The 16,036-nt window shown below is 44.5% G+C and overlaps 1 protein-coding gene across 2 annotated transcripts in view; it reads right to left on the minus strand.

Annotated features, from left to right (window-relative positions):
- Window positions 1-16,036, minus strand: part of LOC308142195 (latent-transforming growth factor beta-binding protein 2-like) — a 106,831-nt gene that overhangs the window by 53,766 nt on the left and 37,029 nt on the right. For both annotated transcript variants that reach the window (XM_080512541.1, XM_080512540.1), the window contains exons 4-7: window positions 9,596-9,861; window positions 7,591-7,764; window positions 3,915-4,121; window positions 2,115-2,440 (exon numbers count right to left, since the gene is read on the minus strand). In XM_080512541.1, coding sequence (XP_080368667.1) covers window positions 2,115-2,440; window positions 3,915-4,121; window positions 7,591-7,764; window positions 9,596-9,861 — 973 coding nt within the window. The remainder of the gene's footprint in view (window positions 1-2,114; window positions 2,441-3,914; window positions 4,122-7,590; window positions 7,765-9,595; window positions 9,862-16,036) is intronic.

The raw sequence follows: 16,036 nt of genomic DNA on the forward strand, positions 1-16,036 counted from the left end.
GTGTGTGTGTGTGTGTGTGTGTGTGTGTGTGTGTGTGTGTGTGTGTGTGTGTGCGCGCGCCTATCAGGAAGGACAGACTGAACCAGACACATCTGAGACTATTTATTTGGAGAAGGACATAAACAACTTGTCCTAAAAACAACTAACCTCCTGACGGGCCTCATTAAAAACGTGGGTGAGTTGTGAAGATTCCTATCGAAAAGTACTCATTGGAGTTTGTGTCTGGAAATAAACACTGGCAGTGTCCTTTATGCTCCTTTTGGGAAGACATTATTTTCTTGCCATTGACATTGAGACTGCGATATTTTGTTTCAAGGTCCAGAAAAGGCAAAAAAACAAACTGAAGCTGGAAACAAAAAAACAACTCTAATGTGGACCACTGTTATTACATCAGTAAAAGTCAAAAAAATTCAATAAGAGCAAAACAAAAGGATTCAGTACAAGGCCTCAGACTCAGAGCCCACAGAGCTGCCATTCTAGCCCAGTTCTTCAAACTTCGTTTTGATACAGAACTGTAGTGACAACCATACCTGATCCAGACCATGGAAAGTGCAGTAAATCTGAAAAACGTGCCCTACTGTATACACACAGAGAGCGTGAAAACTGTACATATCGGAAACATAAAGGAGCCCACATGGGTCACCTTAACCTTTGTACTCTGAGTGCATCCTAACTCATAGTGTCTCTGTTGAGCAACTGGAAAACGCAAGATGAGGAGGTTTAATCTGTCCCATAGGATGATCTTTCAGTCTGTAAAAGATTAGAAGAAAGAAGTTTACTTTTTTAAATATCTTTACCAATGTTTATACATATATAATATGCTTATATATCTAATGTTTTATGATGGTGCATTAAAATGCAAAGTCACTACATTCAATTACAATAATGTCATAGGCTTTCAGTTTGTGTGTAATTTTTTGCTATGACATGGCTGGTGGTTTCTATTGGGCTTTATAAAAGAAAAGAAGAGTTCATTCAGGTCCCGACCATGTTTTTAAGTGAATATGGAAAACTTCTGCTGCTTTCTTGAAAAAGTTTTGGGTGTTTTGTTGTGGTCCGTCTTCACGCCAATGTGATCGATGCAACTGAAAATGCAACTTTTTGAAAACCCTGCAACGCTGTCTTTGTGGAAACGGCTGAAAACCCAACTTTTTGAAAACAATACTGGTACTGAACAAGTGCACCACAGCCAAGGCGCATGTGCAAGTAGATGGACAATAACGACAACAACAGCTTCCAGTTTGGCATGACTCCAAGTCCATCTTCTCCTGGGACTCTGGAGTTTTATAGTTGAGAGTCACCTGAAATTGCAATCCATCTTTGTCGTCCATCCATGTCAATGTCCGTGAACTCGCCATGTTTGTAGCATATTGTTCTCTGCATGCATGTGTCTTGTACAAATACAAACGACACCCACCATCATTTTCAAAACGTAGCTGTGTAAACTTGAAACTTTTCTGAAAGAAAATGTAAAAACTATGCATAATCTTTATAGTGTATTTTTCTGTGTGTGCATGTGTGTGTGTGTGTGTGTGTGTGTGTGTGTGTGTGTGTGTGTGTGTGTGTGTGTGTGTGTGTGTGTGTGTGTGTGTGTGTGTGTGTGTGTGTGTGTGTGTGTGTGTGGCTTCAGAGTTGACTGATATCTCCAGCCTTCAGGCCCAAGGTGGGGCAGAGTCCTTCAGAGGGACTATAGAAGAAGTAGAAACCTGAGACTGGTCTTTACCCAGTTGTATTTTTTTCTCAGTGATTTCTGAGAAGAAATCTTGTAAAAACAAAGAATTGTAGGCTAATCCTATAAATAATTTCACCTGTATTGAATTTGTTGAAGGTGCAATGGAATTTAAGGAAAATATGCATTTCGACTTGCCAGATGTTTCAAATAAAAAGCCATTAATTAGCTTATTCTAATGGTTATCATTGGCCATGGATCTGAAAAGCTGGTTTTTATGTTCATATCTCATGATCCAGTAAAAATTAGGAAATCCAGCATTCAACGAGCCAACTCTCCCTTGGCGTTGACAGTTTGGTGGGCTGGGAGAAAACTTAGGCGATGGATAAAGACAGCATGAAAGTATGTTTCATTCAATGTGACCCTTAATGAGCCAACAGCATACCTTTCCATCAACTGTCTCCTGAAAGCATCTTCCAACGTTTCCATTGTGTCGATTGTGTGTTGTGGCATGGCCGTGGCCGTGGCCGTGGCCGTGGCCATTCCCGTGTCCAATCCCGTGGCCATTAATGTTGTGGTGTGGCTGTTTGCCGCTGTGGTCGCTGCTGTGCTTGTGTCCGTTCCCCGGCTGAGAGCGCTGCTGGACGGAGTGAGCCCCGTCGGTAGTGGCCAGCCTCTGCCCAGGTTGGACCCGGGCTACTTGGTGGATCTGGACTTCAGCCTCCGGAGGGTGCTGAACATGGACGTTCACCAAGGATGGGTGGAGAGACACTGCGGGAGGAACACGGTCATAGTTTAGACAAATGTAGTGGCTCGTTTACAGTCTCAAAAGTTTGAATGATGTGAGTGGAAGCACCTTCAGCCAAGGGATGAGAATTGTATATATATACTGCTGTTTTTGAGCTGTCGGCTGTCGTCTCACACAGATTTGTTTGACAAACACTTGCTTCATCATCATGTTATGAGACCTAAAGTATACTGGGAACTCCCCGCAGTGAAGACACTATTAAGATACTAAAACATAACAACAATACAGAGAGTTGAGGGTTTTCTGGTTTAAATCAAACCATTTAAGACCAAAAACAGATTTGCCGAAATGTTAAAAAGATGTTGCAATGCGGAGAATAAGCTCTTTTGTCCTTCTGACAGAAGGGAAGCATCTATCTTCAGGGAGTGCCAGGATTTGTTCCCAGAATCCTGACCCGCGTTCATGAATCATAGACTCACCGACAGACAGCAGAGTGCAAGGAGAAGACCTTATCGAGAGTCAGGGACACGACGCTACCCTCTGTCCATATAGAAAGCAAACAGGCCGGATGGGGCACATTTCTTTGCTGTGACATAACACGCACAGTGGACTGTTGTTGTAAATGTCAGATTTTTCCGCGTAATTTATTTCCAAGGATGAAATATTGTGAGGATAATTTAAATTAACTTCGACAGACCTTCTGCTTTTACTTACTGTTACACCGAGTGAAACACCGAGCGAGACGTGAAGAGGAAATAAAGAACTGACACCAGGGGAGAGGTAAAGTGTGCCAATGTTTTTCTTCCAAGTTAATATAAAGCCATGATGTTGCCCCTCTCTGTTTCCACTATTTTTTATTTTGTTTAGCTTTCTTCTCTCATAAAAGCAGCATTGTGTGAACAATATCAGGACTTCCACTGAGTCATCTATTACTTATTCTTCTTAAAATAGAGTCTGAGCCCCACTACTGGCCCGCAGAGACAAAACCCAAAAAAGTAAACATTGGAGCAAATAAATGACTTGACTAGATTTACACTTGAGATAAAGGTCATGTTTTAATGTGAGTAGATTCAGTGCAAACAAACTGGATGTGTGCAAGAAACTTTATGCCACAACTTTCTGAGAGAAGGAAGAGCCAGAAAAATCAATAATCTGAAGCTTAAATAGGTTAAACCAGAGGCAAAGAAGACCCAATTAAAAGTGGACATCGTCTTTTTCTATTTCTATTCATAAACCTTAAATGGCTTCCTGACCTACCACTGCATTGTGTGGTTCTCCAGTAGTACAGTACACACGAACACAAAAGCCCTAAGAAGCCAAACCAAGGTCAGCTACGAGCCAACACACCCTGGACGATACCTGTCTTACAAACCCTTTAAAAGCTACAACAAAAAAAAACAGACTGAAAAACAGCTTCTCAGCAGCCAAATTCACCCAAACTACACAATGACCCCCAAGAGCGTGTAGAGAAAACGCTCTCGTCGCAGGAGTGATTACCGTGCTGATTGGACAGCGGGAGCGTGTACATGGACTGAGACGGAGGATTTCCTCTGCTCCGGCTGACGTCCTTGTGGCTGAAAGGGTTGGATCGGGCGGGAGGCGGGGCAGGTAGGTGACAAAACTTCCCCGTGGAGTTGGAAGGACACCAGCAGAGGTCTCTTCCAATGCAGCGGCCACCATTCAGACAGGGGAGCTGGCAGAAGACTGGGGGGAGAGAGGAGAAGAGAAGGGTACATGTGAGATATTTCTCTGAATCACTTCAGCTGAAGTTAGTTGAGAAGTACCTGTTCAAATTGACACTACACAGTACTACAGCAGTACTTCTAATTATGCAAGCTTTTTACTCTGCCGGGCTCTGTGAGGTGGCTGTTCGCTTCGGCTGCCGACCTTAATCAAAATCAGAATCGGAAAAACGTTTAGTGCCAGGTATGTTCAGTACGATAGGAATTTGTCTTGGGTTTTTTTTGGGGGGGGGAATTAACAAAAATCAGATTTCGATTGCGTTAACTCGGCTACTTTTTAAAGAAGTAACCATGTTCTGTGGTCAGGTACTAATTTTTAGTGACTTTTCCAAAACTGGGAGTTACATCAGTTTGTTGGACATCAGTTGACGGTGCGCCCATGTTATTTCAGTATGCTTGAAGTAATCTGTTATTATAAGTCCAGTTTGTTCAACTGCTTGCTCTTTCACTAGGGGGACACAATTGTCAGTAATGCAAAATGTACCATAACCCCTTGTTTGAACAAGAAACAGACTAATAAGCCATAAAGTTTAAATGAGGGGAGGACTTCATCACAGGTTAGTGGACGCCAGCCAATATTGGCCAACATTAATTTTTCCTTGTTCTGCTGATGTTACAAGAATGTGTTGCATTATTATAAAGCATTATTCCCACATATCCTCACACATTATTCACACTGTATATCAAAAGTTACATATCCGTGTACTTAGCAATGAATGAGGGTGAATGATTCAGGCTCCAATTATCTAATGAACATTTGTTTGAATCCGAAATAACAAATCTTGAATCACAGTCTCAAATCACTACATTTTGATTCCCAAAGTGGACAGGTCACCACTGTGAGTTCCTGAGCAAGACCTTTGACCACGATCACCTCCCAGGGTGCCGTAATGTGGCTGCATACAGCATCCAATATGGAAAAAAATAATTTCCTCAAGGGGATTGATAAAGTATGATTAGTTGAATTTTGTTTAGTTGACTGACAGCAGAAGGAAAAAAAAGAAAGTATTGACATTTGGCTGTCCTCCATTCAAGTAAATTGGATCTCCAATATATAGATATATAGTTTGATTTATAGTTTGCAATTTGCCACAGACAGAAACCCAGAGAAGTCTGACGGTGGCCAGATGGTGTCTGACAGCACCGCTTTCATAGCACATTTGACCGGCCTTATCTTTTTGGCATAAAGGATGGGTGCCAGTCCAGCCCCCGGCATACCTGGACGTGCTCCCATCTACAGCTCCGCTCTGCCCTGACCTCTCCTAACTCAAAACATCAAAGACTATCAAATGAAAAAAATCTACCCGACCGTGACGGACGGAGAACTATTCTGGGTCACAAGGGATGAAGAGTGAAGCGCAGCAGCTTCTTGGCTCGGGAGCAGCCGACTGCACGCCACAGGTATGAGGACTGTTTTACGAGATAGCACCGCGAACCGAAGGATGAAAGAAGATGCTGATTATGGAAACCTGCTGGGAGCCGCATCCTCGCTGTCTCAGCGAGGCAGACAGTACACACTAACCGGCAGCGAGCGGCCCAGATGGCATGTAGGGAATGAGCTCTCTGTCACATAGCATCAACAGAAGGCTGGACGAGGAAAGGAAAGGGGGGAATGGAACAAGAATAGAGGCTGCAGATAGAGGATGAAAATGAAAGGGATTAGGAGAATGTTAACATAACAGATTGAAAACAGAGAGAGAGCAAGAACTGGAAGGGAAGATGGAAAAAGCAGCAAAAAAAAAAAAATAGAAAAAAGATGCTGAGAGACAGAAACAAAGTCTAGAGAGGTCCAGTGTTGGTGTTCAGGCACACAGGAAGGCCTACTGTGATTTGACATACTGGCTAAATGATCAACTCAAGCAGGGCTATTAAAACCTCTCGGTGTGGGATGCATGCCTGCGCTGGTCTGTGTCAGTCCAGTCCCGACCCGGCATGGGGCAGGAACTATTCTTAGACAACATCCTACCGTCGACTCCGCACAGCACTCTCCCTGTCTGCCGACCTGTCTGTCCATTTAACAACCACTAATAACCACACACACGCACACGCCCACACACACTCACACACACGCGCGCACACACACACACGCTTCTCACTCAATAAAAAGGACTCCTAGCCGATCTAATATCAGGCTTTAACGTGTTGTACACAGGGTGTGTATCAAGAGAGCCTGTTATAATTAAGCTGCCAGATTTTACTGCACAGTGTCGGCAACATAACAACAGCATGAGATAACTGTTTGCTGTCCACTTGACATTCCTGGACGTACACGCACACCGCGAGCAATAACAGGATGCGAGCCGAAATGGCGAGCAAGCTCTTTTTTTAACACGTTATTTAACACGCGCTTTTGCATAACGAAGGTAGATTTGTAAGAGAATTAAAGTGGGGCATGAAAACACACCACCGAGGAAGAAGTGGAGGCACCAAGGAATGTAATCTCGAAGAAGGCCTCCGCCAGGATGTTGAAGTGTTTGGAATATCTGCAGCACGTTCCAAAACCCCATTAATGGGAACATATATCAGCACGATCAACCTGTTTATGTATTTATAAGTCAACTTGGTCTTCCTCCTGAGACACAACGGCGTTGAAGTGAAGGCTGCTGCACGCCTCTTTATTATTTAGGAGAGGACTTATATGTGTGTGGTATGGTCACCCCTCACCTCTAATCCCTGTGAATTAATTAGTCGGAGTTTTAAAACTGATGAGGAAAATAAGAAACATGCCAGCATCTCCCTTGGCATTGACCCCCCCGCCCACCCTCGTCCCTTACCATGGACACTCCTGTGTGAATTCGGAGCAAAGCCCCCGGGATAAATGGCAGGTTTAATGTAATCCCTATAAAATCCTGTTCATGCTGCTACTCTTTCTCTCCTTCAGCCTCTCCCTCCACTCTTTCATTTGTCCCTGCTCTCCCGGGGAGCATGTTAAATGGTTAACGGAGGGGCCAACCGCGAGGTGTAAACCGCAAAGAGATGGGGCTAAGTGCTGGGAGCGTGGGACCACCAGCTCCACGTGTGTGTGTGTGTGTGTGTGTGTGTGTGTGTGTACGAGGAGGGGGGGGGGGGGTGGATTAGCCCCCTTTTGTGCAGCCTCCTCCACTTTTAATCTGCTCAACCCCTGTCTCCCCTGCTTTCCTTGTCTCTCTCTTTAACTGAGTTTTTTAGCACAGCCCTCAGCTTTAATCTACCCCACTCTGCGTCCTCTCTGAGCTCCCGTATTCAAGCCGGACAGCATGCCACTGGGAACCCATTCTGTCAGGGGAAAAAGGAACGAGATGCTGGAAGGGAGAGACGTGAAAAGTGTGTGTGAGAATCGGAGGGAGAGAGAGAGAGAGAGAGAGAGAGAGAGAGAAGGGAAAAGCCAGAGCAGAGAGACAGACAGGCGGAGGAGAAGGACGCTAGTCAGAGGGCCTAACGTCCACACTTACAAAGTCGGAAACCCTGGTTCTTGGGCTGCTGCTGGTGTGAGGTCTCGCTGTAAACTGTGGTCATGTCTCCTTTCTCACAGCTGTTGTAGCATCGCCCGCCACTGCACACCCGGCGGCACATCATAGGTGTGAAGACGATCTTTATGCGGTCCAGGTTGGAGGTGAGGTTGGCCCCTGGAACACACACACACACATGGCAGTGAATCAGCAGCAGCAGCAGCAGCAGCAGCAGCAGACACGGGCCGGAGACGAGCTGCATCCTTTCTCCTTCAGCCTCACTGTGACACACTCCCCGTCTGGGCAAAGGGAGGTTTATAAGCGTGCGAGGGTGTGTGCTGACGGTCGGCCAGTGGCACGCTGCAGCTAAACGAGCAGTGTGCCACGGGCCAACAAATAGGGAGAGAATACTATTAGGTATTGGGCTGGCATCCAAAGTCTTTATCTTTGGGAGAAGGTGTTTTAGATGTGTGTATGCGTGAAGGAGACAAAGCCTGCGAAAGTGCATGTGAACATTGTGTAATGGTGGGAAGCCGTTCAACAGCCGTTTCCCTGGTACGGGGCTAAACAACAGCAGACAGCTGTGTATATTGGACAACGAATCAGAAGAAAACATCAACTAGTGACAGAGGAGTGAAAATTAGGAAAGCCGAGTTCACATTTCTCTTTGGTGTAGGTAATGATGGCAGGTTTTGGTCCCTGCCACATGACATGAGATGTCATTCCCAAACTCACACATGCTCAGAGTGAATGCAGCTTCGATGTGAAACGTCTGTTTGTGTGAGGCGGACCCACAGAGAGGGTGACGAGGGTAGACAGAGGGAGAGAGGAAGTGCGGCCTGGGGTGCTGCCAGTTATTTTTTTCTTGCGGCTAATGTTCCATCTGACAATGACACCACAGGATGTGTATGCATGTGCTGGAGCCGAGCAAACCGCACCAGAATATGTTGCGTTTGTTTTGACGTGACTAGTGAGAGAAATGCTAAGTGCCTCTATAAAACGAGAACGGATCAGTGCATTGGATACACCCATCAGCCTTAACATTATGACCACTGACGCGTGAAGACAATAACGTATTGTGTTTTTAGTGTAGCACCTGTTAATGAGTGGATAATGAGTGAGATTGACAAGGGGGAAGTTGCGATTTTCTAGGCTAATGGGCCAGAGCATCTTCAAAACGGCAGCACAACAGTGGTGTTTGTAATGGTCAGTATCTGACAGAAGTGGTCCGGGAACTACAGCGACCCATTGATACACATGGCCTTATGCAGTGTAGTAGCGTTCCCTGGACAAGTGGATATACGTTCGATTTTTGCTTCGTCATGACCCGCCCTTCTCTGGCTCTGATTGGATCCTCAGCCCTCATGCTGCACGGTAAACATAGACATTAACCAATCAAATCAGTGGCTTAAGATTGAGATTCACATGCCTTTATTGTCAATGTATATGAAATACAATGAAATTCAGTTGGCAAACTCTGACAGTAGCAGTATAGTGGGTCACAACCGAATATGAAAAGTAAAAACAAATTTAAAAAAAAAATAAATAAATATATATATATATATATATGTAGCAGCATGGATGTATGAACAGTAAGGTGGATATATAAAGTGTCTATTGGATAATGATTGCACAATTCTAAGGTGAATGGTGTATAAGTATGGTTATGAGTTCAGACTCTCCACAGCCCTGGGGCCTGCAGCAAGTAATCGGTGATTAAGAGGCAAATTACCTCAGGGAAGTAAAATATGTAATCTGGGTCATAGATACTACTGAGTGGTGGATTTGCGAGTTGGTGTATGCTCACTGAAAAATAAGGGGATATACGACCTGGACTACACTGCTGATCTTATGCAACTTCAAGGACTTATTTGACCTGCTGCGAACATTTGGTGCCCGATACCATAACACACACTATGAGAGGTCTTTTAGCTTCAATGCCTTGATTGTCGAATCATTGTATTTAAACACTACATGCAATAGTTGTGTGAAGTTTCCTGGTTCTTACCTGCTGGCGATAAGGCATTGTTGAACTGTCCATTCAGCTGGTTTTCACTGGCTGGCCGGTGAGTGTTGATATAATGCACGGTGCTGTGCCCATTCCTCTGTCCGTGCCAGTCCCTGTGCTCGTTGCCGTGTCCGTTAGCATAGCCATTGCTACTGGGTAGAGCGTTGGAGGTGATAGGAGCAGAGGATGAGGGATAACGTTTCACTGTGCGGGAGGTCCCAGTCTGCTGAGGTGAGGCGTCAGGGGGTCCCCGTCTCACTTGGGTTCTGCCAATCAGATCACCATAGGACCATAAACACATGACCTCAGGATAAAGCTAATGTCCTACGTCTATGCACTTTGCAAAGGTGCAACGTATGTGCATCACCGTGAAATCCATTTAAGCGCGATCGGCATATGTAGCGGACAATAATACTCCTGAGAGCAAACCATGCTGCCTCGGTCATAACTTTGTTTAATTGATTTTACAGATAAATCGCAATGACTTGGACACAATTTAGTTTTAATGAAATGAATAACACCATATCATTATCTCAAGCACACAGGGTTTTCTGACATCTGCTGGAAGTCAAGGAGCCATGACCCTCACCAATTAATGGAAGGTTGTGTTTTACCTTAAAGGGTAGATTATTCACCACAGATTTACAGAAAATAAATAATCAGGCAGCCAGTGGGAATAAGAATCACAGTTATCAGCTTGTGTTCGTCTCTGGGTGGCTGATCTCTGTGCAGTATGTGATTAAACACATCAGATCTTTCCATCACGACAGCAGACACTGCCTGACTGAATTATGAATTCTTGGTTTTGTCTGACTGGGGCCCACCAGGGAGCAAAATCCTGAGCGTTGCGCTAGACTGGAGGAAGTATTAAAACTGAGGTCGACGAGCAAGGCTGAAACAGTGTTGTGCACAGCACGTTTTTTTCTTTTTCCTGAAGAGCATTTCATTTGGGTCAATTACTGAGCCGGTGTTGTGCGACCTGGAAGCTGAGCTCATGTGCGTGGCCTGGAGGAGGCACGTGCCTCTGAGACACACAGGCAGACATGTCTACCTGCTCTGGAGGTCTCGTATTGATTGGGGAATGCTGGGATTCAATGAAAAAAAAAAGAAAAGAAGAAGAACTCTGGTTCCCAGTGATCAACCCTGACAGGCAATCTGCAGAGCAGGACGAGGATGATCCATGTCGGACAGATCAGACGAGGAGTTCAACAAAACACACCTGTGTCAGTGTAGAGTTGGCTAATCGGGCCTGTAATCAAACATGAAGTGAGGATAGAACCCGCGTATTACCATTCATTACATGTGGTTTGCAGCCACACATCATGCATTTACTTACCGAATCCGCTTCGTCGACTCAGAGACGCACAAAAAAAATCATGCAAACAAAGATGAGCGCATGGACTAAAAAATGTGTGTGTGTGTGTGTTTGCACTCTGTAACAATAGCGCACAAACACACACACACACTGTCCCAGCTGTGTGAGATATGGTACAAGTCTGTGCAGGTTTCTTTCTTTAGAAAAGCACAAACCACATTCCTGCTGCCAGGGAGGAACAAGACACAAAATAAGGAGAAGAGGGAGACAAACATTTGATGATGTGCTCTCACGTCATCATGTTGAAATACAACAGGCAGCACCTATAGCTGACAGCTGCTGACCCAGATGCTGAATCTCCAGGGTGGATCCTGCAGATAGGATGTGCTAAAAGGAAACCAGAGGTGCCGGTGTCAAGGTGGCAAGCAAAGACCGGAGGTGCCAAACCCAGATACCACGTCCACTCTAAATCGTGATCGGGTTTTTCCATCGTGAACTGGGACACCTGGCCCTCAAAGCATCCTGCTGACTTCCTGGACTTCGCCAGCTGTTGCTCTCTCTGACTTTCTCACTCTCAATGGCAGAGTGACTTCTTCTCAGCATGAGCTCACCGCTATACCCTCCCCGCCGGCAGATCAGGGGGGGGGCACGCAGTGAGAGCACGACTCGCTCGGCACGTTTGATGTCATCATTCGGGGCTTCAAGGCCCCCGGCACCCCGAGGAAGACCCGCTCCCTCCGCCTTGTTCTGGGTGACTTAAAAGCAATTTTCAAGACCTCTGCCAAGATTGCATGGCGCATGGCCTGAACAAACACACGGGGAAAACATTTGAGGTATCACGTGTTGCCATACAGTCCCCATTAAAAAGTCGATGGTGCCAATCAGAGAAATGACATTGCATGAAAATTTGTACTTTATGCTTTATTTATGCAAGTTATTCACTGCTCAAGGAAACATCTTTGTAATTCAAAAAGACATTATAACACAGAATGACATCATCGATCAGTTCCATGTTTAGTTTTGTCGATGGTGCAATTCAATTACCTGTTCTAGTGTCTTTAATGATGTTAGCACAAAACATCCACCAAACAAGACAAACAAAGCTATGGTTGTTAGTCAATATAATTCACATTCACATATTCTTCATTGTGTACTTGGCAAAAAGTGCAATCTATGAAAAGACCATTTTTCTTCCATCCCATCGATCGCTTGCAAAAAATTTGATTTGAAAGTTGGCATGGGCCCACTATAATCAATTCATGAAGGTTTACATGAACAGATCAAGACCATCCACTCTTCTGTCTTTTATATTTGCTTCACCCAAGAGAGACTGGAGCTGATCCCAGCTCGCATTGAGCAAAAGGCACGATACACCGTGAACGAATAACCGGAATAAGATGCATATACACACCTAGAAAACATTTAAACCCACCCTCAGGGAAATGGGAAGAATGCAAACGCCATACAGAAGAGACAAAAACTGACCTCCGTGAAAATCACAACACCCAGCTCCTTCAAATCAATATTTTTACTCTAATGATATAAAATCTTCTATAAATGATGTATGCCCATGCAAATACATTGTACTTTCAGTTAGTTGGAATTATGGGGGGGGTGTTTCCATCGATGGATGAAGAGCTGAGTCGACACAAGCTCAAAATGAAATGTGGTACCATGTTGGTGGAGGGAGTTACCAAACATATCGGGGCATTACGACAAATGTAATTAAAATTTTGCGATAAGAAGAAAACCTTCAACATTAGTGGCAAAAAAGAGCAAAGAAGAGATTGAGAAAAGACTGACTTAAGGAAGTGTTAACATGTCTTCAAAAGAAAGTTGTGGGAGGCCAGTAGGGGAAATGCAATTCACTACAATATCAGTCAATATGAAATATGACTTTTGAAATATTTGTGGCTCTTGAACTGAAATGTGTTTGACTCCCCTGATCTAAACTGATTTATACCTCGCTTTAAACTCCTCCCTGTTATTTGCACACAACCGATGTGTATTATTATGTAATTATTTGTGATCCTCAGTGCATCCCATTAGTAGATCAGCTTCATGTGCTTGTGAGTATTTTATAATGTGCCCATTTTTACAAGCACAAATCCTCAGTACGACAGACAGTCATATATATCAAAGCACGACGGCTGGAAATATGTTGCTTGGGAGGTAAGTCTGTTTTAATCTCTCTTTTTGCCTGTTTACATTATTTCTTCAGAAGGACAGAACCACCGTCCTCGTCCATCTTAAAGTTTATTTTTCTCATTCCCCACACTTCCAGAACTTTAATACACAGACCTGTAATTAGAATCAATCATAACTTACAAGGTGCAATCAGATCTGTAGAACTGCACCCAAGTTGGACGGCTCCCTGGGAGACCTTTTCTCTATATGTGGCATGCAGCATCTGCAATCCAAGTTGGATCTCCAGCACAGTGTAAAAATTGTGACACATCAGCTTGAACTTGATCCTGACGAAGAAAGGAGCCAAATCCAGTGTGTTAGAGGGATGAGGAGCGATGACTGTGTTTGTACAGGCACTGCGAAAGGGCACGTTCTCATAATGGAGCACCAAATTGCACAAAACGCACAGAATGTTCAAAATGGAAATTAGGATTGTTGGATCACCATCAGGGGCGTCGGTTGGCATCATCAATCTTTCTTTTGGAACGACTCAGGAAATATTAGAATTTTGGTTCCTACCAATGCAGTCAGTAGCCTCCATTCTCCAGGTTTGACCAGTTTCTCTTCCAGTTTTCACTGTGCAGGAGACCTTTTATTTAAAATAAATGCAACGTATCCAATGTACGTATTCTTGACCCCCACCAGGTCCCGGGAGTAAAGTGGCTGGCCACCGCATGCTAGAAATAGGATGAGTCGATGCTTTAGTTTAACAATAATTACTGAATTGCAAATCGGACTTTGGTTCATTCTTATAGAAGATCCATCATATTTAGACAATCAATTCTATACAGTGGACATCTCTTCTAAGTTTAGTACATGAGGTAATATTTCATGTCCAGAACATGTGCTCAATAATTAGATTCAAAGAAGAACACTGTGTTTTGAGCATTTTGGGGCCAAACAATTGATCAAAGCATCAGTCTTTATCTGATCACAAAGGACGCCTCAAACCAAGACACAAAGTCACTGGCACTGTCCACTTTCCGTCATTATCGTTCATTTCACATGTAAGAAAAGCAATTAGAGGTAACTCTCATCACAACTGAGGAAAATTACAAATCACAGTGATGGCCAAGATTTGACGTTGTGTATGGAATAAAGCTGTAGAGCTTCCAATATGTTGTAAAAGTATTCTTTGGCAGTCGCTCGGTGCATATCTGTGAACTCACCACAGCATTACAACATGTGAATATTAATTCTAATAAAGAGATGGCGGGCAGCGTGCATGGTGGTTCCAGCCCCGCCTCGTGACCCGGTTGAATGGCGAGGAGGCCTGATTGGAGCTCGAGCTCTGTGAAATCACAAGCCAGCACCGAGGACTGGGGGGAACTCAACAAGGCGAGCAAACCCTCTGATCTCAGGACTTGAGCGCATGCTGCACATAAACCGCGTTGAGCAGGACCCAGTGAGTTCCACGGCCAAGCAAAACGCGAGGTGGACTTTGAAGATTTCACAGTTTGATGAGAGTGCGCCGGGAGAAATTCAATTAGGCCGGTCTGTTCAGGGCCAGAAAAAAAAACTCCTCTCGTGGGGGCTTGGAAAATACCGCCTCCGATCATCTTGGCGTTGTTTCTGTAAACTGCACACTGGGAAACAAGTGTCTCCGAGACAGACGGAGAAATCCTGGATTTATTTGGTGATCTTGTTGGCCCCAAATATTCCCTCACACACACACACACACATGCACATACGCACACACACACGCAGTGACCCAGATCCTCAGTAAGTGTTTACATCTTAAACTATCTCCGTGGCCCACTCTGCATGACGAGCACCGCTCAGTGTTTACATGAAGCGTCGCGCTCAAACGTACGGAGCACAGCTGATCCACCCACTAACAATTCTGTCTGTGCAGTGCTTTCCCCGTCCGCCCGGTATAAATCTACACATGAAAGAAAGCACACTCGGCAGTTGGCTCGGTTCGTCGGGGCTCAGGATACCAAGTAGGTTTGGAAAGCGGGTCAGACCTGTGATATTAAACATTTTCTTCTCACAGCACTTAATGCTCAGCACAAGTCGAGGTTGGCAAAGCTCATTTTTCATTTTGATTTGTTTGAGAATACCTCGAGTCCAAAACCACATCTAATGACTCGGCTTGTTGACTTTCGGGAGTTAATACATCGATATGAGGAGCTCTGAATGGACTGTGTAAACAAGACAGGCAGAAGTGTCTGGGTCTACCTGATACCTTGGTCCCGTCATCCTGTTCGTTCTGGACTGGACACGACCTTAAGAGTGACGGCTGGCAAACCTCTCACACCAGCAGGAGATTTAGCACCAATCGACATTCGTGTTTCTCCACCGGGCCCAGAGGAAAATCAAGTCATTACTCTTTTAATTCAAACAAAGTGTCTAATAGTTCCATTTACCGCTTTCCAATAGGGCGCATCAGCCAAAAGAGTTTTATTACATACGAATTGTACATAATCAGGGTAATTTGAAGGCGATTGATAAACGGGGTAATAAATGACAGTCATCAAAGTCTAAAGTAAATAAAACACATTTATCTCATCTGAGAAAGTGTTAAACGCTGTTGTTTCGTTCAAAGATCGGATTTGCATGTCATTAATCAATCGGCAGCAGAGATCGAAAAATGTCCAAACAGAGGATGAAACAATGAAAACTTTGTACTGCTAAACCACAGCAAACACCGTTGACAACAATAAAACCAGAAGATTTATGAGTGTTTTCGGGACACGCATTGACTTTTGCAGTCGAAGAGGGAGCGCCGTCCGGGGTTATGGATACAACAAGGCCCCTCTGGAGCCCATCCTGGAGGAAAATGCCGTTTTTTCACAGGAGGCACTGTTAAACTGTGAAATGTTTTAAAATATGAGAATGTCAAGAGAGATGTTTTTCAGCAGACGACTTCACAACAGATGGTGCTCCACATTTCGCAGACTGGCGCTCGCAGACGAGGAAGGAGAGTGCAGACGGTT

The sequence above is a fragment of the Blennius ocellaris genome (genome assembly GCF_963422515.1).
Source record: "Blennius ocellaris genome assembly, chromosome: 17".
Classification (NCBI taxonomy): Eukaryota; Metazoa; Chordata; class Actinopteri; order Blenniiformes; family Blenniidae; genus Blennius; species Blennius ocellaris.